The 23,608-nt window shown below is 35.5% G+C and overlaps 2 protein-coding genes across 4 annotated transcripts in view; one reads left to right on the top strand and one right to left on the bottom strand.

Moving 5' to 3' along the window:
* Window positions 1–2,788, bottom strand: part of LOC106094143 (bromodomain-containing protein 4A-like) — a 57,463-nt gene extending 54,675 nt beyond the window's left edge. The window contains exons 1-2 of one of the 3 annotated variants that reach the window (XM_059361038.1): window positions 2,424–2,788; window positions 2,013–2,366 (exon numbers count right to left, since the gene is read on the bottom strand). In XM_059361038.1, the coding sequence (XP_059217021.1) occupies window positions 2,035–2,366; window positions 2,424–2,760 (669 nt within the window). In that variant the 5' untranslated portion in view covers window positions 2,761–2,788 and the 3' untranslated portion in view covers window positions 2,013–2,034. Of the gene's footprint in view, window positions 1–2,012; window positions 2,367–2,423 lie in introns of those variants that run through there. The other 2 variants (XM_059361039.1, XM_059361040.1) reach the window with 2 other exon arrangements.
* The window catches only part of LOC106094806 (synaptotagmin-5), a 448,991-nt gene that overhangs the window by 100,111 nt on the left and 325,272 nt on the right, over window positions 1–23,608 (top strand). The window lies entirely within an intron of this gene.

Below are 23,608 nucleotides of genomic sequence, written 5' to 3'. Positions count from 1 at the left end.
AATAAACAAAATAAAACTGAATAACCAAACCGATTGTTTGCTATACCGCTGTCATTACACAATGGCAAATAATCATGAACTGCACAGTTCTCTAGTGTCCTGCAGAGCAAAAAAAAAAGTCCTGCTGGCTAGTAGCAAGGAAAAAACTGAATTGTACACAAATATTGAACACAAAGGGAAAATGAATAATTTTGTTGTTTTGCCAAGAGTACGATAGTCGACAGGATACATAGCTATCTAGGATTGGCAAAAACATATCCTGGACAGTTTTTATTTGCATATCAGCAGCCATGGATGACCTGCACCGCATGACATTCTCCAACGTCAACAACTCTTACTATTCAGCAGAAATTCGATTTTTTTCTTATTTTCTTATGAAGTTACTGAGGGGTGCTACTTTGACCTTTCGTTAAGGCAAGCAATGGAAAATAGGCGACCAACTGGGGCTTTGTCACTTTTAACCATCTCCACTACAGACTTATAGCTCTTCTTCCAGTAGAATAAATCTTTTATTGGACCCCGAACTTTTTTTGATTGAACTGAATGTCTCCTAAAGGCCTTTTCGTTTTTTTTCGATGCAGCACCTCATTGGCTTATACTATGGTATTTCTACACGTGTGCAGCAAATGTCTTTTGTATGAGTTTTGTGATTTGCTTGCTTAGATAAGGGACTGCTATTTGAATGTTTATCTAAACTGTGGTTAATTAACAATTTTCTTGGAATTATTTCCTATGGTTAGATGTTCGCCATAAATGAATTGCTAATGCTTTACAATTGGTTAACAAGGAAAATTGGAGGATTTAGATGAAAGAGAATATATTTGGGAATATGTGCTAATAAAATTTATAAAAAAGTTGATGGAATCTTCTATCTTTATATCTATATATATATAAAAGAGTGGCGTGACTGACTAAATGACTGAATAACTGACTGATCATCGCCAAGCCCAAACGGCTAAAGCTAGTATCATGAAATTTTGCACGAATGTTGGTCTTGGGTCATAGGCACAGGATAAGGTTGGATTTGGTGTTATTCATACGTTAAAGTACTAAAATATACTAAAAAGTACGAAATGGTTTATAATTGCCCAGCGCGAACGGAAAAGGCACATATTAAAGATGGTCTCTAAAAAATTAGGTTTGGTAAACAAGTTTTTGGAAAATCGTTCCGGAAGTGGGAGAAATAGTACGTTTAGAACCGCAATTGGCATTATTTGATATCTTTTTCAAAATTTAACTAGAGCACTGAATTTTGCAACTTAGGAACACTTAGCAGCCTTAATTGAGCGACTATAAGAGTTTTTGGAAATTTGTATATTTGGGTACTAAAAATGTACCAACAAGTAAAAAGGCGTTAAGTTCGGCCGGGCCGAACTTTGGATACCCACCACCTCGGGTATATATGTAAACCAACTTACATCAAAATCCTGTGACCAAAATCAGGTTATTGACCGATTCCAACCATACTTGGCACAGTTGTTGGATATCATAACAAAACACGTCGTGCAAAATTTCATTCCAATCGGATAAGAATTACGCACTCTAGAGGCTCAAGAAGTCAAGACCCAAGATCGGTTTATATGGCAAGGTGGCGGGTATCCAAAGTTCGACCCGGCCGAACTTAACGCCTTTTTACTTGTTTTCTATTTTCATCGAAATTTTACCTTTAGATACAATTTTAATGAAATTTACTCATAAAGCAAATATTCAAAGAAATGTCTATAGAAAATTTCATGGAAATTTTGAAATTTTATTGAAGTTTTGTCTTTGGAGACAATTTTATTGATGTTATAAAGTTATTTTATCGGAACACAAAATTTCATCAAAATTTTCTTTTTAGAGAAAATTCCAAATTTTGTCTTTAAAGAAAATTTCATTGAAGTTTTGTCTTTAGAGAAAACTTGATTGAAATTTTGTTTTTAGATATCTAAATTTTGTTTAAGAGAAAATTTCGCTTTTCCTGCAGTGCGATCCTGCAGATTCAAAATAATAAAAGTAGTTTTTTTCAAGCATTTTCGTTATTGGTTCTACAATTTATTTTCCTTGTATACACTGTGGACATTGTGGTTTCTTATTTGGATCTATGGGTAATTTATCTTTGCCATTTTCAAATGGTTTACATCTGTTGGGAAATTTTTTGTTAGGGCGACAAGGTCTTTTGTTGGGTCTTTTATTGGGTCGTTTATTCTTGTTAGGCCTTCTTTTTTTGTTGGGCCTTTTTTGGCGACCTTTCTTCTTTTGTTTCCTTTTTTTTCGTTTTTTGTTGGTTTTCTTTGGGGAAGGCACTTTTAGTAGTGGTGATTTCGTAGTGGACTCCTCCTCATTATGCAATGGGGATGTTTCACTAAGATCTGCGGCTGTCTCTACTGAAGTTGAGGAGGACGTTAGGAACTCAGAAAGTGTTGATTGCTCTTGAAACTCACTTAGATGATTTTCTATAAATTGAAGACTGTTACTATTTGGGAGAGAATTACCATTTGACAACTCTTGATCCATAGATGTTTTTTCATCTAACCAAATTCCATCTTCATCACCGCCGTTTGTATCGATTGTCTGTCTATTTTGTAGAATTATAGACACACCATTAGGTTCTTTATTGAAACCTTCTTCATCAAATCTGTTACTGAATTTAAAATCATCGTTATTAATTTTTGTCTCTGCAAATTTTTCACTACTCTCTGCACTTAGATCAATGCCAACGATTTTTTCTGTTTCTATTCCGATGAATGCGAATATTATTAACAATTGTTGGTATTGCATGTTCGTTGTACACAATATCAAATGAAACACTAATCCATAGATTTCGATAACATAAAGCATTGCGAAGGTTAATTTTTATACCCACCACCATAGGATAGGGGGTATATTCATTCAGTCATTCCGTTTGCAACACATCGAAACATCAATTTCCGACCCTACAAAGTATAGGGACTAAGGCGTTTTAACGATGTCTGTGTGTCTGTCCGTCTGCCCATCCGTCTGTGGTAATCACTATACAGCCTTAAAAAATTGATAAAAAAAAAACAGATACGCCTTATTGATGCACGCTGTTTAAGATCTTGAACGGGCTAAATAGGACCATATTATGGATATAGCTGCCATATAGACAAATAAGCTGATAAAGGGTATGAAGACCATAAAAGCTTTATTTATTTCCCAATTTCGCTGAAATTTGAAACAGTGAGTTGCTCTAAGCCCTTTGACAGTCAACCTAAATATGGTTCCGATCGGACTATATTTAGATTTAGCTGCCATATAGACCGATCTGACGATAAGGGGTCTGAGCTTAAGCATAAGAGCTTTATTTTTTATCCGATTTCGCTGAAATTTGAAACAGTGAGTTCTTTTGAGCCTCGATCTGAACCATATTTGGCATATAGACCGATCTGCCGTTCGAAGGTCTGGAACCCATAAAAGCTGCATTTATTATCCGATTTCGCTAAAATTTTAACCAGTGAGTTGTTTTAAGCCACTCGCCGTCTGACCCAGATATGGGTCTAAAGCTCATAAAAACTTTATTTAGTATCCGATTTCGCTGAAATTTTAAATAGTGAGTTGTTTTAATCCTCCCGACATCCGACCCACACATGAGACAAATCAGACTACATAGATATAGCTGTCATATAGACCGCTCTTCCAATTAAGGGTTCCTATCCTATAAAAAGCAGATTTATTGTCTGAAAATGTTATTTGTAAATGAGTTCTCCGGATCTGAATAAAATATGAACGAGACCAGCCCCTATTAAAATATGACTACGGATATATAAGTGGAGTTATAATAAAATAGGATGATTATTTATACAGATTTATAGGTGCCATATAGAACGATTTTCAAAGTTCGGCCCGGCCGAACTTAATGCCTTTTATTTGTTTTGTCTGCCTTTCTGTCATTGTGTCTACCTAGTTGTACTATCTGTTCGTCCATCCATCTATCTGTGTCCGTTTGTTAGCTATGTCCCGACTCATTTTTCCCATTAAAAATTCCTTTAAAAATTTACTACACTTCACAGGGTATTTTTTATTCGGTATAGTTGACCTCATGGCTGGTGTTTTTCGTAATTCGTGCCATTATTATTTAATTTTCTCAAACCACTTGCTAAAAAGTAAATATTCATCATATCATATATTTCAATGAAATGTTCTTTGTTCATTAATGAACCAGATTGGAATAAGTGACTAATTGTGTGGAAAATCGTTTCTCTAACAACTGCTACTGGTTTTAAATTTCATTATTTAAAAAAGGCTTTAGACCAGAGGCGGGCTAGATGCACACACAGTATTACACATATTTGTGTACGCGAACAAGAACATATATGTTCTTACCCTCCAAACATTTGGGAGTGACTTTCTCACTTCCTCAAAAAAATGTCACTAAATTTATGAAAATTCTGTTATTCTTGAGTTGAAAATGTAAACAAGGGAATACTAAAACAAGTAAAAGCGTGCTAAGTTCGGCCGGGCCGAATCTTATATACCCTCCACCATGGATCGCATTTGTCGAGTTCTTTTCCTGGCATCTCTTCTTAGGCAATACAGGATATAAGAAAAGATTTGCTCTGCTATTAGAGCGATCTCAAGATATGGTCCGGTTTGGACCACAATTAAATTATATGTTGGAGACCTGTGTAAAATGTCAGGCAATTCGAATAATTTGGGGGCTCAAGAAGTAAAATAGAGAGATCGATTTATATGGAAGCTGTATCATGCTACAGACCGATTCAGACCATAATAAACACGTATGTTGATGGTCATGAGAGGATCCCTCGTACAAAATTTCAGGCAAATCGGATAAGAATTGCGCCCTCTAGAGGCGCAAGAAGCCAAGATCCCAGATCGGTTTATATGGCAGCTATATCAGGTTATGGACCGATTTGAACCATACTTGGCACAGATGTTGGAAGTCATAGCGAAACACGTCGTGCAAAAATTTCATTCCAATCGGATAAGAATTGCGCACTCTAGAGGCTCAAGAAGTCAAGACCCCAGATCGGTTTATATGACAGCTATATCAGGTTAAAGACCGATTTGAACCATACTTGGCTCAGTTGTTGGATATCATAACAAAACACGTCGTGGAAAATTTCATTCCAATCGGATAAGAATTGCGCACTCTAGAGGCTCAAGAAGTCAAGACCCAAGATCGGTTTATATAGCAACAATATCAGGTTATGAACCGATTTGAAGCATACTTTCCACAGTGTTTAGGTATCATAACAAAACACGTCGTGCAAAATTTCATCCCAATCCCAGATCCGTTTATATGGCAGCTATATTAAAACATGGACCGATATAGCCCATTTACAATACCAACCGACCTACACTAATAAGAAGTATTTGTGCAAAATTTCAAGCGGCTAGCTTTACTGCTTCGGAAGTTAGCGTGCTTTCGACAGACAGACGGACGGACGGACAGATGGACGGACATGGCTAGATCGACATAAAATGTGACGACGATCAAGAATATACTTTATGGGGTCTTAGACGAACATTTCGAGTAGTTATAAACAGAATGACGAAATTAGTATACCCTCCATCCTATGGTGGAGGGTATAACAAGTAAAAGCATGCTAAGTTCGGCCGGGCCGAATCTTGGGAACCCACCACCATGGATTCTGCTAAAATATGGGACCTATATCTGGTTATAGACCGAATTGAACCGTACTTTGCGCGGTTTTTGAGAGGCATAACAGAACACTTTATTCAAAACTGCAGCGAAATCAGATAACAAATCGCGGCTTATAAGGGTTAAAAAAATCGAATCAGGAGATCGGTTTATGGGGTAGCTATATCCAAATCTGAAGTTCATGGGAGAAGCCGTAGTACTAGATGCATTAGAAGTCAAGATCCCTGATCGGTATATATGACAGCTACATCAGGTTATATTCAGATTTGATCCATATTTATCGCAGTTGTTGGAAGCCATAACAAAATACTTCATGCAAAATTTCAGCCAAATCGGATAAGAATTGCGCTCTCTACAAGCTCAAGTAATCAAGATCCCAGATCGGTTTATATGGCAGCTATATCAGGTTATGGACCGATCTAAACCATACTTAGCACAGTTGCGTTTGTTATAACAAAACACTTCTTGCAAAATTTCAGCCAAATCGGATGAGAATTGCGACCTTTAGTAGCTCAAGAAGTCAAAGGCCAAGATCGGTTTATATGGCATCTATATCAGGTTATGAACCGATTTGAATCATACTTAGCACAGTTACTAGAAGTCATAACAAAAGACTTCATGCAAAATTTCACCCAATTCTGAAGAGGGCCAATTATGGCACCTGAAACCATAATTTTTTTCCGATTTGGCTTAAATTATGCACATAGAATTCAGTTATGACTTATAACAACTGTGTCAAGTATGGTTCAAATCAGTCTTTAAACTAATATAGCTCCCATCAGGGACGTAGCCGGGATTTTATTTTGGGGGGTACATACTTTCAAAAACGAAAATTACCAAAATTCTTTTGTAACTGTGAAATTGGTAAATATACCTCAAACTTTTTTTGAAAATTTTGGTCGGGTGCTGGGTGGAGGCACTGGCCCATTGGCGGTGCCACTTGGTTAAAGTCAAAGCTGAATTTTGTACTGCTTACGAACACACTATTTACAGGCCGATCCCAATCTTTCAAAGCCTTCAAAATGTGGTTGTCTTTGCGAATATCTTAGTTTTATAGTGTTGGCGAATCAGCCATAGGATAGGGGGTATATTCATTTAATCATTCCGTTTGCAACAGATCGTAATATCTATTTCCGACCCTATAAAGTATATATATTTCTGATCGTTGTAAAATTCTAATACGATTTTACGATTTCCGTGTGTCTGTCCGTTTGTCTGTTGTAATCACTTCAGCCTTCAAACATTAATATATTGAGCTGAAATTTGGCACATATATATATACATATTTTTGATACACGCTAGTTAAATTTTTGAACGGGTCAAAACGGACTATATTTGCATATAGCTGCCATGTACACCGATCTGCCGATAATGGGTCTAATGCCATAAATGCTTTATTCTTTGTCCGATTTTCATCGGACTTAAATATGGTTAAGATTGGACTATATTTGGATATAGCTGCCATATATACCGATCTCCCTAAAAAGGATCTGAAGCCCATAAGAGCTTTATTCTGCAACCGATTAAACTGAAATTTGAAACAGTGAATTGTTTTAAGCCTTCCGACATCCAAATCGGACTATATTTTGATATAGCTATCATACAGACCGATCTACCTATAAAGGGTCCGAAGCCAATAAAAGCTTTATTTTGCATCCGATTTAACCGAAATTTGAAGCAGTGAGTTGCTTTAAGCCTTCCGCCATCCGTCCTAAATATAAAATTGCAAAATTTTGCCCATGAACATTCCACTAAGAAACAGGGGCAAACTTCTCACATATCAATGAGTTCAGTCCGATTTAAGTTTAAGCTCAATGATAAGGGCCCTCCTTTTTATAGCCGAGTCCGAACGACGTGCCGCAGTGCAACACTTCTTTGGAGAGAAGTTTTACATGGAATAGTACCTCAAAAATGTTGCCAGCATTAGGAGGGGAAAACCACCGTTGACAATTTTTTTTCTGATGGCCTGGCCAGGATTTGAACCCAGGCGTTCAGCGTCATAAGCGGACATGCCAACCTCTGCGCTACGGTGGCCTCCGTCCTAAATATGGTTCAGATTATTTATTACCCGATTTCGCTGAAATTTCAAAAAAAATTGTTAAGCCACACGCCAAAATGGGACTGTATTTAGATAAAGCTATCATATATAGACAGACAGACTTATAGACAGATATACCGATTAAGGGTCTGAAGGGAAATCGTATTTATTATCCGATTTCGTTGAAATTATATATATGGTTCAGATCGGTTCTACAAAATTGAACTGAAAACAGTAAACAATTGAGCAAAAAAATACATTCTGCTTTAATACTGTCGCAATTCTCCTTCGAGCTTTATTAAAATAGATCGAAAATTCGTTTTTGATGGAAACGATGTCCGCTAAAAATTACATCCAACTATTGCTATAATTTGCATCATATAAGTCCTGAAGTTTTCCTAATTTATTGGAGATAAAATAAGAAAAGATGGTAGAACTAGATATCAGAAATACGACGAAGTTTCCACGTTATTGCAGTTGTAACTTTTTGCTTTCTTTGCCCACTCAATTTTATTCAGTAGATAAAATAAATCTATAATTGATGTCAAATGACCTAGCGACAACTGTAAGTGAAATATGAAACTTGCTCTCATAGTCTTCCGACTAATATTATTTTAATGCATTTCCATACTTATGGATGGCATTAAGATCTCTTTATTGTAGAAAGATTTATTTAGAAGAAAATCAATAATTCGAAAAGTTAATTTTAATATTTTTTAAATATTATTTCACTGTTTCATAGCCTATAGAACTAATAAATTTCTACTGGAATCAACGCTGCTTGCCATTGACTGATCATAACTCACTATGAGCTCCGTATCAACTGCTTTAAATACTGTATTGTAGATTATGAAAAAAGAAATGCTTTATTTGGAATAATTATTTTTTTAAATGTTAATTAATCTGGATGATTTGGTCTTTGAAGAAAATCTCATTAACCCATTAACTACGAATGGGTAGAAAAATATTCAAGAATGGAGCTATCTTAGAAACGCTCCAGCTCGAGTTAGGAAAGAGGTATCCTAATGATATTTGGATTGGCGTAAAGTGGACCACAAAAACAAGTTAAAAACAATTTTCCCATTATATTAGGTTATGTATTTGCAGAATTTTTACATCCAAAAATATGCAACGAAAATTTTCCTCAAAATTCTTAGCAGTGAGATTTCTGGAATCAATTTTTGTGTCTTTTTGCATTTTATGGTTTCGTTATTGAAAAAATCAATTTTTGGCGATAAGCCAGCAGATGCTATTTTATGTCAATGTAATTAAATACACCTTTCTTCGTTAAATGGTTATAAAATATAAAAAAAAAGGTTTTTCTTTGTTGTAAATACAAATTGACAGCAACCCAATGCCTGAATAAGCGTGTTATTATCTCGCATCTGATTGTTAAATAATAATTTCACTTTTTAATTAATTATTTTATAATTTATCCACTCGCGCTTATCATATACTGGAAGTTTTTATCCCATTATATTGGATTTGGATCGAGTTACCTTAATTTCTCTACATTCATAATTAAAGCTGCTTCATATTTTGCTGCAATTGCCTATCTTAAACTGTTGTTGCTGTTTTTTTCTTTGCTGCTGTTGGCTTTTGTGCGTGGAAATAATCCAAGAGCTTTCTGCCGGACTTGCAATGAGTCTATCACAAAATCTCAAGGATCTATTGCGTGTAATGCTTTCTGTGCAAACTTGTCGGAAAAAGATTTATCGGCACTTAGAGCTATTAAAGCAAGTGCCTTTATTTGTGTTGCTCGTGAGTCTAACCTCACTAATAATAACGCCTAGAATGGTGTTGTTGAGGAAATCAGAGACCTGAACAACAAAATGCATAATTTTATTGTGAACAACCAAACTGAGCTCAATTCTATCAAAGCTTCTCTTGTTGACTTCAAAAAAGAAGTCAATTGTTGCCGAACTGAAATGAAAAGTGACATTGCGAAATGTAATGAGCGTATTACACAGAATGAAAGTTCCACACTTTTGAAGATTTCTGAGTTAGAGTTGGCTAACAATGTCTTGCACCGTAGACTGAACCGAGCAGATTTTCTGATTAAATTGGACAACCTTGAATATTTATCTCCAATATTTGGAGAAGTCTATTTTGATATAATGGTTATTTTACCTATTTTTTAATATTAATGTTAAGCGCTTTTTTAGTAGTTTTGATTTATCTTGTTGGTGCGTATATTTCCAATGGTTTGCGTTACAAAATTATCTTTAAAATGTCTGTATGTCACTGTGAGTCACTTTTTTTATACCCTACATTACTGCTGTGGCACAGGGTATTATAACTTAGTAAATTTGTTTGTAACACCCAAAAGTAAGAGATATAGACCCATTGATAAGTATACCCATCGACTCAGAATCCTGTCTGTCTGTCCCTCCGTCTGTCTGCCCGTCTGTCCATGTTAATTTGTGTACAAAGTAAAAATTTGCCTATTGAAATTGGAAAAAATCGGTTCAGAATTTGGGTCCTAAAGAGAGTGGAGCTAAATATTCATAGTTTTTAGGGCCAATAGTAGAACCATGTATTTAGGGCATCATCCCCTTTCCAAAACACCCCCAAAGGAAAAATTTTTTTCGACCATGCCAATGTGTGGCTCAAATGAAAGGTATTTGGGATTAGAAAATGAATTTGATAACCTATTTTGTTGCTATGTGTTTGGGGGACGCCTCATCCTGTAAACTCCTCTTAAGCCAATGACAATATGGGATTTAAATAAATGGTATTTGAGAGAAGAGCACGATGCTGGTTTTTTTTTCAGAGCCAAGTATCTGGGGAAGCCCCTCTCCCCCGAAAACACCACTAAATCAGAAATCATGAGAATATCGGGCTGAAATAAAGTATTTAAAGAATGGAGTACACCTTACATCCAAAAAGTTTTACTAAAATTTTGTGATTAGAATAAATTTAATTAATTTTTTTTTTCTATAGACAAAAACATTTTGGGGCCCTCGGGTCCAACCCTCCCCCACTTGCTACGTCCCTGGCTCCCATATAAACCGATCTCCCAATTTGACTTCTTGAGCCCGAGGAAGCCACAATTTTTGTCCGATTCAGCTTAAGCTTTGTAGATAGTGTTCTGTTATGAATTCCAACCCAGTACTGTCCAAATAGGTCTGTAAGATATAGCTCCCATATAAACCCATAAGTCCAAATGGGTCTATAACCTAGTATAGCTCCCATATAAACCGATCTGTCGATGGAACTTCTTGAGCCCTTACAAGGTACAATTTTTGTCAGATTTGGCTGAATGCAGATAGTGTTCTGTTATGACTTCCAACAACTGTGCCAAATACTGTCTAAATAGGTCTATAACCTGATATAGCTCCCATATACACCGCTCTCTCGATTATCATTGAAGCTGTAATTTTTGCTGGTTTGACAGAAGTTTGTAAAATATAAATATGCCATTCAACAAAATTTAATTTGTATACATTTTTAGCAGAATTCATGGTGGTGGGTTCCCAAGATTCGACCCGGCCGAACGCACACTTTTGCTTGTTAAATTTACCTTTTTTTTTCAAATCAACTATCTGGAAAAATTTTGTCATTTATTTTTTAACCTCCTTGGGTCTATTTGCGTTTTATTTCCCTAATATACACTCCGGACATTGCGGTTTCTTATTTAGATCTATGGGCAATTTATCTTTGCCATTTGGTAGTGGATCACAAATGTTGGGAAGATATTTGTTAGGACGACATATGTCGGGTGTGTAACTATTGGTAGGTCGCTTTTTCTTTGAAGTCCTTTTGTTTATCAAAGGTTGTTTGTTCTTCAATGATTTTTTCTTACGGCCTATTTTCATTTTCTTAGCTAAAGGTGTCTTGGGAATTTTTGGAATTGTAATGCCTTCATTCGGTATTGCATTATCAATTTGAGGTGTAGTCTCTTCAGGGCTTAACGATGTCCATGGATAATCATATTGAGAGATGGATTGTTCTGTTCCAGAGGCAAATTGTTGCGAATTTGTTTGTGTTGCTTCATCTTGTTCCTCAAGGTTGCTTTCGCGGTCTTCGTAGTCCCAAAGGAAACTTTCCATTGGTGGTCCTTTGCTACCTTCTTCATCGCTCAATATTTCATCGTTTCTTTCCTCATAGCTGCCTCCTTCGTCATTCACTTCCTCATTGCTTGCTTTCTCATAGCTCCCTTCTTTATTGCTTACTTCCACAAACCTCCCTTCATTATAATTTGAAAATTTATTTCCATCTTCGGCGTTTTCTTCCTCAAGCAAATTATAATTTGCTTTTGATTCTTTCGGTGAAGTACTAGCGTCGATTTTCACTATTTTAATTACAATGTATGCAAATACAATTAGCAATTGATGGTATCGCATATTAAATTTATTCTTAATTTGGCAATAGACTAACTTCAATGATAGATTTGCGAAACATAAAACTTATCGAAGGTTAACAGAGTCTCGCCAGAGTGTGGCCTTAACCAAACCGTGCCATTATTTAACTTTTCGATAACAGATGTTTAAAAGTCAATATTATGCATATGCTAGTACTTCCTGAAATAATTATTTTTGTTTAATAATTTAAAGCTGTTTTGAACTAAAAAAAAAACAAGTAAAATCGTGCTATGTTCGGCCGGACCGAAACTTACTTAACCTCCCCCATGGACCGCACTTGTCAAGTTCTTTGCCGAGTATCTCTTAATAGGCAAACAAAGAGTAATGGTTAAAAATTGCCATGGTATTGGAGCCATATCATGTTGTGGACCGATTCGGACCACACATGGTTTGGATGTTGAAGACCATAGTAGTAGGATACCATTGTGCAAAATGTCTGGAGATCGGTTTGTATGGGAGCTACATCAGATTATGCTCCGATTCAGACCATGTTTGGCATGAATTTTGAAGGTCATAGGAGAAGTTGTTGTACAAAATGGCAGGTTATACCATTTCCATCTTATATGGAAGCTATATCAGGTTATAAACCTGTTCCAACCATACTTAGCGTAGTTATTGAAAGGCAAAGCAAAAGACTTCATGCTTCAGAAGTCAAGATACGAGATCGGTTTAAATGGCAGCTATATCAAGTTATGAACTGATTTTGGCCATACTTAACAGAGTTGCAAGTCATAACAATTTGCGTGGTCTAGAGGCTCGAGAAGTCAAGATCCAAGATGATTTAATATGGCAGCTAATTATATCAAAACATGGTCCAATATAGCCCATTTACAATCCCAACCAACCTCCACTAATAGGAAGAATTCGTGCAAAATTTCAAGCGCTAAGCGTTACTCCTTCGAAAGTTAGGGTGCTTTCCACAGACATACAGACAGACGAACATGGATAGATCGACTTTAGACGCCATGGCGATCAAGATATATATATTCTGATGGGGTCTTAGACGAATATTTCGATGTGTTACAAACGGAATGACGAAGTTAGTATACCCGCATCCAGTGGTGGGTATAATAAATTTTGATTTTTTTTTTTTTTTGTGTAAATTGGGGCGCCCAGAGCTTTTAGGGACTGTGGGTATTGGATGGCATGTGTGTGCAGTATACTATGCAGCAAATTTCAATCAAATCGAATAAAAGTTGATGCTTCTAGGGACAATTGCTTTATGTGTGGACTATATGGTATATCGATTTAGGGATCTATCTGCTGGTTATTCCATGTGGCTATTTAATTTACACGTCTCAGCCCAATCAGATAAAGACTGAGGCCTCTATGGGCTAAAAAGTCCAACCTACCGATCGGTTTATAAGTCAGCTACATATATCCAAATCTGCAACGGTATTACCCATTTACATTTTCCAACGAAATGTAATGGGTAATACCGGCAGAAATCCGTGTCATTACAATAGATCATACCCGGCAAGCGAAACGTTTGTCAGTCACAAAAAGGCGCTATTTGTTAAACACCTGCAGAAGGTATGGCCTAGGCGATGGTAAGATAGAAGTCTATACACAGATGCAGGATTAACAGCCTTTTCTGATTACTATAAATACTTTTGTTATAAGGCTAAAGATGAGGTTATCAAGCACTTCTGTTTGAAAGGTCTCCTCAAAAAGATCCAAATAGGATGGGTGCGGACAAGTTCTCCTTCCTGGGACATATAATAATGTGGACCAGGTTGAGTAAAATTTTGCAGTTGCCATAGTCGTAATTTACAATATATACTAAGAAGCTTTTCGATCAGTCTAAAATCAAAATCGAGCTTTCGGTTATTAACAAAAAACTCGAATTTTCGGTTAATTTTGAATTATCGGTTTATATTGGACCAAAAGAAAATTTACAAGTAAAAGCGATCTAAGTTCGGCCGGGCCGAATCTTGAGAAGCCACCATCATGGATTCTGCTAAAAATTTATATAAAATAAATTTAATACTTTTTTTGTGTGTTCGGCTCGAAAAATTGTTAAAAAACCAATGTTATTGTTTTTGAAAATTGTTTTATTATTGAAAAATCCAATAATTCGAAAGCCACCGGTTTTCTTCCTCGGGGAATACATTTAAACATTAATATACAAAACAAAATAAACAAATATTTTTTTCTTTTTTTTTAATAATTGCATTATTCTTATTAGTTTCAAACTACTTTCTTAATTGTTATCTTGTTTTTCTGTTAGGGCGAGATCATTATATTTTACAATTCTTGTTTGTTTCTCTTTCGAGACGAGCTCAATGGTCGGAAATGCAAAGGGAAAGGGAAGCCAAAGATAGCAACACACACCAACTACTATGGGGCGCGTTTCGTCTTTGGTTAGAAGACTTTTCAACCATATTAGGTGTGATGGCTTCAAGGGGTGTCCGTTAGTATGTTGTATTGAATCGTATTAATAGCGAAAACGCATCTATGGTACAATTACCTCATTAACCATACTCGAAAAGCCTGTCTATTAGCTGTACTTTTCCTAATGCATGTATTTTTGTGTAATGACAGACATTTTTTCTGTGACAAATTACATTTCTTCCGTACTACACATGATTTTGTGCATCTGCTGGAAGATGTATTGATGGCTTCGAACGCTAAGACAACGGCAATGTTAGGGCGAGATCATTAAATGTTACAATTTTTGTTTGTTTCTCTTTCGAGAAGAGCTCAGTCATCGGAAATGCATATGTAAAACGAAAGCGTTTCGTCTTTGGTTAGAAGACTTTTCAACCATATTAGATGTGATGGCTTCATGGGCCGTGCGTTGGTACGTTGTATTTGAATCATTTTAATAGCGAAAACGCATCGATGGTACAATTACCTCATTAATCACACTCGATAACCCTGTCTATTAGCTGTACTTTTCCTAATGCATGTATTTTTATGTAATGACAGACATTCTTCGTGTGACAAATTACACTTCTTCCGTACTACACATGATTTTGTGCATCTGTTGGAAGTCGAGTTGATGTTGCCATTTTTAGCTTTCCTTTTCATTTGCATTTCCGATCATTGAGCCCGTCTTGAAAGAGAAACAAACAAAAATTGTTTTCTTGTGTCAAAATTTCTACGTCCTGAAGGTTTGGAATGTGTCCTGTCAAGCGGCAAGTGCCGTCATTTGTTCTATGGGTTTGTAAGACAGTTTTTGGTCCGATTTAAGGGCCGAAATTCGAGTTTTTAATTTTGTATTTGTGGCGCCTACATACGCCCTTGGGCATGAGTTACCCTCAATTCCATTGCATTGTATCTTATAAACTACATTCAACTTATCTTCTTTATCTATTTTAGTCTTTGTCCTGCTAAAGAAATTGCCTACGGTGTTGTTGCTTTTAAATGCTAATCTGTGGCATTTTTTAGGCGTTCCGAAAAGCCAGGGATGTAAGTTGTAGATTTGAATATCTTTGGCGATTTTTCCTTTTCCGTGTTTGAAGATTTTTCCCTTACATGTTTGGTAAGACTGTTTATGGCGTTGTTTGTAAAACCATTTAATCTGAGGATTTGTCGTATTTCCTTCTCGTTCTCGTTGTAAAAAATGGTGTCAGTGATTTTGAAAACCCTCTCTATGAAATTTGTTGCTGTATTAATCTTTATCCGTCGTGGATGTTTCGAGTGGAAATTAATTAATCCCCCTGACGCCGTCTCCTTTTGGGACCAGTTTAGTTTTAATTGGTTTTTCTGTCTATAAACCCTGTTGTCCCTGATGTCGATTAAATCTCACTGAATTCTTCTTAGATACCTTGACAATAAAAAACATTTTTGGTTTTATTTAAGAAAACATGATGCATTCGTATGACACTTTATTAAATTTTCACATTTTATTAAATTTTGACATTTTAATTTTAGCATTACAATATCAAAATGAATATTTTTTCAGGCATTATGCTACATGAACTGTGGTATTTCATCCTTAAACAAAATACTGTGCCCAGGCCTTGCCATATTTCACCACCTTTTGTTTAGATCGATGCAGAACGCCCTTACTGCAATACACTGCCTTCGTTGCATAGCAAATTTGATGTGGTATTTTGAGAGATAAAGTTCACCGTTCTTAAAACAGCCACTTAATTTAAATTATACTATAGAAAACTAGAAAATTATTTTTATTTTAGTTCTATTCAGTGCGGTGAAGGGAAAATTTTATAATAATTACATCTACTAATTTCTCTTAAGTAATCATTAGGTACAAACGACCCATAATATTTAAAATCAAATGATTCAAGTACAAGTACCAAAATTCATATACCGGTTTAAATAGTCGCCAAATCGATAACCGAATTAGAAATGACGGAAACAAGTGCAGCTATGTTTCAACGCATTCCCGAATGAAACAATGGCAGATATCAACGTGTTGCTTTAAAAATGCAACCCTGTCATGAAGGGACGTTCATAACTAAAAGTTTTTTGTGCTTGGAGTGGCAATTTTAAATTCAACTTGTATGTTACTTGTATACTGTTATGCAGTATCTACATTGACTGGCTTTGCTCATTTATTTTTGGAAAACATCTGAACTATTCCCAGAATTCGTTTTTTTAATTGAATTATACAAAACTCCAATGCTATTTTTATTTTAGTGCTATTTGAAGTGCAGTGAAAATTTTATGAGAATTACAAATTCTGTATCCAGAAATTCTCTACGTCAGTAAAATTAATTTTCATAATATTTTTATTGCTGTGCACCGCACAGTGCTTAAATAAATAATAATATAAAATAATTAAAAATGTGTTAAGTTCTACAGGGCTAAATCTTGGGAACACACCACGATGGATTCTGCAGAAAATTTGAACAAATCTATAGTTGAAGACAAAAGTTTATTTTACGTATCAAATTTCGGCAAAATTAGGCACAAATTTAAACTTAGATTAGCTTATATGCAGCCATATCAGTTTATTTGCTGATTTGAAGCATACTTGGCACGGTTTCAAAAAAAATACCTCGTGATAAATTTTGTAAAGAAAGATATATGTGAGCTACATATATAAATCTAATCCCATTTGTATGACATTTTTGAAAAACCAATAAAACACCTCGTGCTAAATTTCGGAAAATCTGACCAAAATTGTGGCTGCTATAGCCTTAAAACTCCATATCGGATTTAAGATATATATATGAGCTATATCTAAATCTGGACCGATTTTTTTACATTTCGCACACGTACCAAAACGTCAGATAAAACACCTCGTGCCAAATTTTGTAAAAATCGGTCGGACGATCGGTATTCCTATTCATAGGTCCAGCTCTTCTCCTTCTGAGCGTTGCAAACAATTGCAAAAATGTCTAATATATAATATAGAATACTAGCCGAACCGGGCCCGCACCGCTGCGCATTCTTTAATAAGAATCCTGGCGAGAACATCGGACAAAGCGGTTTTCATCCCCTCTTAATGTTGGCGACATTTGCGAGGTGCAATGACATGTACCCCAAGAGGTGTCGCACTGCGGGACGCCGTTCGGACTCTGCTATAAAACCAGTAAGGAAAGGCAAAAGTCGGGCGGAGCCGACTATATAATACCCTACACCTACCCAACAATTATAAATTCGGGCAATATATATGTATATGTATATATATACATATATACATAAATATATATTGGGTTGTCCAAAAAGTAATTGCGGATTTTTCATATAGTCGGCGTTGACAAATTTTTTTACAGCTTGTGACTCTGTAATTGCATTCTTTCTTCTGTCAGTTATCAGCTGTTACTTTTAGCTTGCTTCAGAAAAAAAGTGTAAAAAAAGTATATTTGATTAAAGTTCATTCTAAGTTTTATTAAAAATGCATTTACTTTCTTTTAAAAAATCCGCAATTACTTTTTGGGCAACCCAATATGTATATGAGAGGCCACCGTAGCGCAGAGGTTAGCATGTCCGCCTATGACGCTGAACGCGGTGGTTTTCCCCTCCTACCGCTGGCAACATTTGTGAGGTACTATGCCATTTAAAACTTCCCTCCAAAGAGGTGTCACACTATGGCACGCCGTTCGGACTCGTCTGTAAAAAGGAGGGTCCTTATCCTTAAACTTAAACTTGAATCAGACTGCACTTATTGATATGTGAGCTGTAGCTACCATATAAACCGAACTTGGGTCTTGACTTCTTGAACTTCTAGAGTGCGCAATTCTTATCCGATTAGAATGAAATGTTGCACCACGTGTTTTGTTATGATATCCAACAACTGTACCAAGTATAGTTCAAATCGGTCCATAACCTGATATAGCTGCCATATAAACCAATCTTGGGTCTTGACTTCTTGAGCCTCTAGAGAACGCAATTCTTATCTGATTGGAATAAAATTTTGCACGACGTGTTTTGTTATGATATCCAACAACTGTGCCAAGTATGATTCATATCGGTTCATAACCTGATATAGCTGGGATCTTGACTTCTTGAGCCTGTAGAGGTCGCAATTATTATTCGATTTGCCTGAAATTTTGTACGACGGATCCTCTCATGACCATCAACATACGTGTTTATTATGGTCTGAATCGGTCTATAGCCCGATACAGCTCCCATATAAATCGATCTCTCTATTTTACTTCTTGAGCCCGCAAAGGACGCAATTCTTATTCGAATTGGCTGACATTTTACACAGGTCTCCAACATATAACTTAATTGTGGTCTAAACCAGATCATATCTTGATATCGCTCTAATAGCAGAGCAAATCTTTTCTTATATCATTTTTTGCCATGGTGGAGGGTATATAAGATTCGGCCCGGCCGAACTTTGCACGCTTTCCCTTGTTTTGTCTTACAACAGATTCTACTTTCAATTATCTGTAACTGACCTTGTTGTGCCTTTTTGTTTAGGGATTTTTCATTGTCAAGGTTAACAAATGAAGTCATTGAGTCTGCAAACAAATACTCTACATAGTACATTGTCATTGTACTAACAGAGTGTTGTAATTCACAAAAGTTGGTGTTTGATCAAATTGTCTAAAAAAGTCACTTTGTTTGAACAATTGGTGTGTTAATAATTCCAGAATTTATTTTAAATGACCTAGATCAGTTAAAAAATGTATATGAACAAATTTTAGAGAAACGTAATATATTTAGCCTTCATTATATTCTACTAGAAAACTTCTATAAATTGTAGACTTCAATATTTATAGCGATCAGTCGATTACAAATCTTGTAAATCAATTACCATGCGTTCCCATAGTGCGATTTTAGTTCCGCTGGTGCTGGCATTTCTTGTCTTCGGTTCAAATGGTATGAAAATAGTTAAAATACCCGATACCGAAAATTTAGTTGATGTTAACAAGGAGTCTGGACTTAGTGAAGTCATTATTTCCCACCTAATCCAGCTAACAAAAACCGTTGAAGAGCTGTTATCCAAAATTCCCATCATAAAAAATTCTCTTGAGGCATTTGGTGTCAGCGACGAAGAATTGGAAACAGTTGAGAAACTTCTGAAAAGAATCGAGGGTGGTGTTGATCGGCCAGAATGTCTAAAATTAAATAAAATCACCTCTCTGCCCAACTTAGTTGGAGATGTGGATGTTATTGAGAATGTGAAAGATATTGTAGGTGGAGCAGGTGGTTTGGTGTCTAATGTGGTCTCTGGTGCAACAGGTGGTTTGGTTGCCAATGTTGTCTCAGATGCAGCAGGTGGTTTGACTGCCGATGTTGTCTCCGAATCTGGAAGTGGAATAGTTCCTGATGCTGTTTCAAACATTGTTGGTGGATTAGTTTCAAATGTTGTGGGCAGTGGATTGTTGGCAGATGAAGGCTCAGGTGGTGGGTTCAATGCAAATGTGGATTTTGGTAAGGCAAATAATGCTGAAGATGAGGAAAACAAGGAAGAGGAAGAAAATACTGATGACAAGGACGATGAAGATGAAAATGAGCAGGAGGATACGAATGATGACGACGATGATAATGATGAGGAAAAAAATACCATAGAAGAGGAAAATAAAATTGTTGATGACGATACCGAAGAGGAGGACAACGATAAAGATACGCCAGAAGAGAAAAGTGATAAAGAAAATGAGGCTAACAATGGAGACAAAGACGATGGTCACCCTCTCATTGAAGAAGATCCAATTGACCCTGAATATATTTCAAAAAAAAAAGCCAAATATCTCTAATTTAACACATTAAAAGGCCTTATGTGGCAAATGGCTTAATTGTTACAATTCTATGTCATGTTATTAGATTAATAAGTTTTGCAATGAAAAATAATTAAAATAATCATTTCTTTATATAAAAAAATGTAAATTATTGAAAACAAATATTACTTTATTTCGGATAATACAAATTAAATCAAATAAAAACTTTACTTATACGTAGTCAATTTTAAAAACAAGTAAGAGAGTGCTAAGTTCGGCCGGGTCGAATCTTATATACCCTCCACCATGGATGGCATTTGTCGAGTTCTTTGCGCTATATATCTTTTTAGGCAAACAAAGAAAACAAACATTGTAGAAGTCATTGTGTAATATTTCAGTCCATTCGGATAAGAATTGCACCTAGTGTGGTCTCAAGAACCAAAATCAGAAGATCGGTTTATATAGGAGCTGTATCAAGCTACAATATCAAGCTGTATCGATTCAGACCATATTTCACATGTGTGTTGAAGGTCATGGGAGAAGCCCTTGTACAAAAATTCAGCCAAATTAGATAATAACTGCGCCCTCTAAAGGCTCAAGAAGTCAAGACCCTAGATCGGTTTATATGGCAGCTATATTAGGTTATGTACCGATTTAAATTGTAATTAGCACAGTGGTTAGAAATGACACCACGTGCAAAATAACAGCCAAATCGGAAAAGAATTGCGCCCTTTAAAAGCTGAAGAAGTCAAGACGCATGATCGGCTCATATGGCAGCTATATCAGGTTATGAACCGATTTGAACCATACTTAGCACAGTTGTTGGGATCGGATGCGAATTGCGCCCTCTAGATGCTCAAGAAGTCAAGACCCAAGATGGGTTTATATGGCAGCTAAATCAAAACATACGATTTGGTCCATTTATAATCCCAACTGACCTACACTAATAAAAAGTATTTGTGCAAAATTTCAAGTGCCTAGCTTTACTCCTTCGAAAGTTAGCGTGCTCTCGACAGACAGACGGACGGACATGGCTAGATCGACTTTATGGGGTCTTAGACGCATATTTTGAGGTGTTACAAACATAATGATGAAATTAGTATACCCCCATCCTATGGTGGAAGATATAAAAATGAAACTGTGGTGTTAGTTATCTCTCTCTCTCTCTCTCTCTCCTACTCTCTCTTGGTAAGTAAAAACAATGTATTTTAAAAAGTGTTATGCGAAACAGTGTTAAGTAGAAAACCAGTAAGGAAAGGCAAAAGTCGGTATCCAGATAGATTATTAAAATTTCTGTATCAAATTTCTAGCAAAGCAAATATGTTCAAAATGTAATAACTACGGTTAACAAATGATAACAAATTCTCCAAAATCTGACGAACAAATACATGGAAGCTATATCTAAATCTGAACCGATTTGGACCAAACTTTATGAATATTGTGGAATTCGACGAGGAAACTGTTGTACAAAATTTTGGAAAGATTAGTCAATAAATGCGTTTGCAGTGGGTCTAGGAGTGAAAATCAACATCTGTTTAGGTATATGTATATATATATATATATATATATATATATATATATATATATATATATATTTATATATATACATACATATATATATATATATATATATATATATATATATATATATATATATATATATATATATATATATATATATATATATATATATATATATATATATATATATATATATATATATATATATACATATATATATATATATATATATATATATATATATATATATATATATATATATATATATATATATATATATATATATATATATATATATATATATATATATATATATGGACATATGTCTATGAAATTCACCAGAAATATCGAGAGTCATAAGAAAAGCCTTCCTGTCGAATTTCGAGAGGATCGGTTATTGCTGTATTATTGCAAATCGGACAAACACATACATAGGAGCTATATCCAAATCTGAACCGATTTCTATGAAATTCACCAGTAATATTGAGAGTCATAAGAAAATCCTTTCTGCCAAATTTCGAGAGCATCGGTTGACACATGCCCATTTTATTGCTGTATTACTCCAAATCGGACAAAATATATAGGGGAGCCATATCCAAATCTGATCCGATGTTTATCAAATTCACCAGTAATATTGGGAGTCATAAGAAAATCCTTTCTGCCAAATTTCGAGAGCATCAGTTGACACATGACCATTTTATTGCTGTATTACTCCAAATCGGACAAAATATATAGGGGAGCTATATCCAAATCTGAACCGATGTTTATCAAATTCACCAGTAATATTGGGAGTCAGAAGAAAATCCTTCCCAACAAATTTCAAGAGAGAAACTGGAAATCGGACGAACATATATATTGGAGCTATATCCAAATCTGAACCTATTTCTATAAAATTTACCAATAATATCATAAGAAAATCCTTCCTGCCAAATTTCAAGAGAATCGGTTAATAAATGACTATTTTATTGCAATATTACTGCAAATCGGACGAACATATATATGGAAGCTATATCCAAAACTGAACCGATTTTTTCAAATTTCAATATGCTTCGTCTGTAGGCCGAAAAACATGCCCATACCAAATTTGAAGACGATCAGATAAAAATTGCGACCTGTAGTTTGTACACAAATTAACATGGACAGACGGACGGACAGACAGACAAACAGACGGATATAGCTAAATCGAATCAGAAAGTGATTCTGAGTCGATCGGTATACTTATCAATGGGTCTATCTCTCTTCCTTTTGGGTGTTACAAACTAATTCACTAAGTTAAAATACCCTGTACCACAGTAGTGGTGTAGGGTATAATTATGAACTGAATTCAATGGTGGATTATATCGAAAAGAAGTATCTGTGCAAAACTTTAAGCATTAAGCTTTATTCTTTTGAAAGCAATCGATGGTACAAATGCAAATTTGGCCCTGCACATTCCATTAAGAACAGCGGTAAACTTCTCACATATCACTTAGTGCTCTCCGATTCAATTTTAAGCTCAATGAAAAGGGGCCTCTCTTTTATAGCCGAATCCGTACGGCGTGCAGCAGTGCGACATCTCTTTAGGGAGAAGTTTTTACATGGCAAATTACCTCACAAATGTAGCCAGCATTTGTAAGGGGATAACCACCGCTGAAAAATTTTCAGATTTTCACGTCGGGGTTTGATCCCATTCGTTCAGCGTCATTGGCGGTCATGCCCCACTCTGTGCCAAGGTGGCATAAATAGTGGTGATTAAAAAAGTAAACAATTAAATGCGTGGCAAAATTCCTGGAATAGCCAATTTCAAAGTCCATATCGATCTCAATTGATTTCGATTTTGTAGTCTTTCAGGATTTCACGAAAGATTTAATTTTCGCAATCGATATTGATTTAATAATTGATTTTAATTTCATAATTAAGATTTCAAAATTTTTGTTATCGATACCATTTATCTACTCGATTTATCAATTTGATTTATCGATTCGATCAATTTAATGAT

The sequence above is a fragment of the Stomoxys calcitrans genome, chromosome 1 (genome assembly GCF_963082655.1).
Source record: "Stomoxys calcitrans chromosome 1, idStoCalc2.1, whole genome shotgun sequence".
NCBI classification, from domain to species: Eukaryota; Metazoa; Arthropoda; class Insecta; order Diptera; family Muscidae; genus Stomoxys; species Stomoxys calcitrans.
Note: the sequence above shows the minus strand (reverse complement) of the source record. Positions and strands in the feature narration are given on the sequence as shown.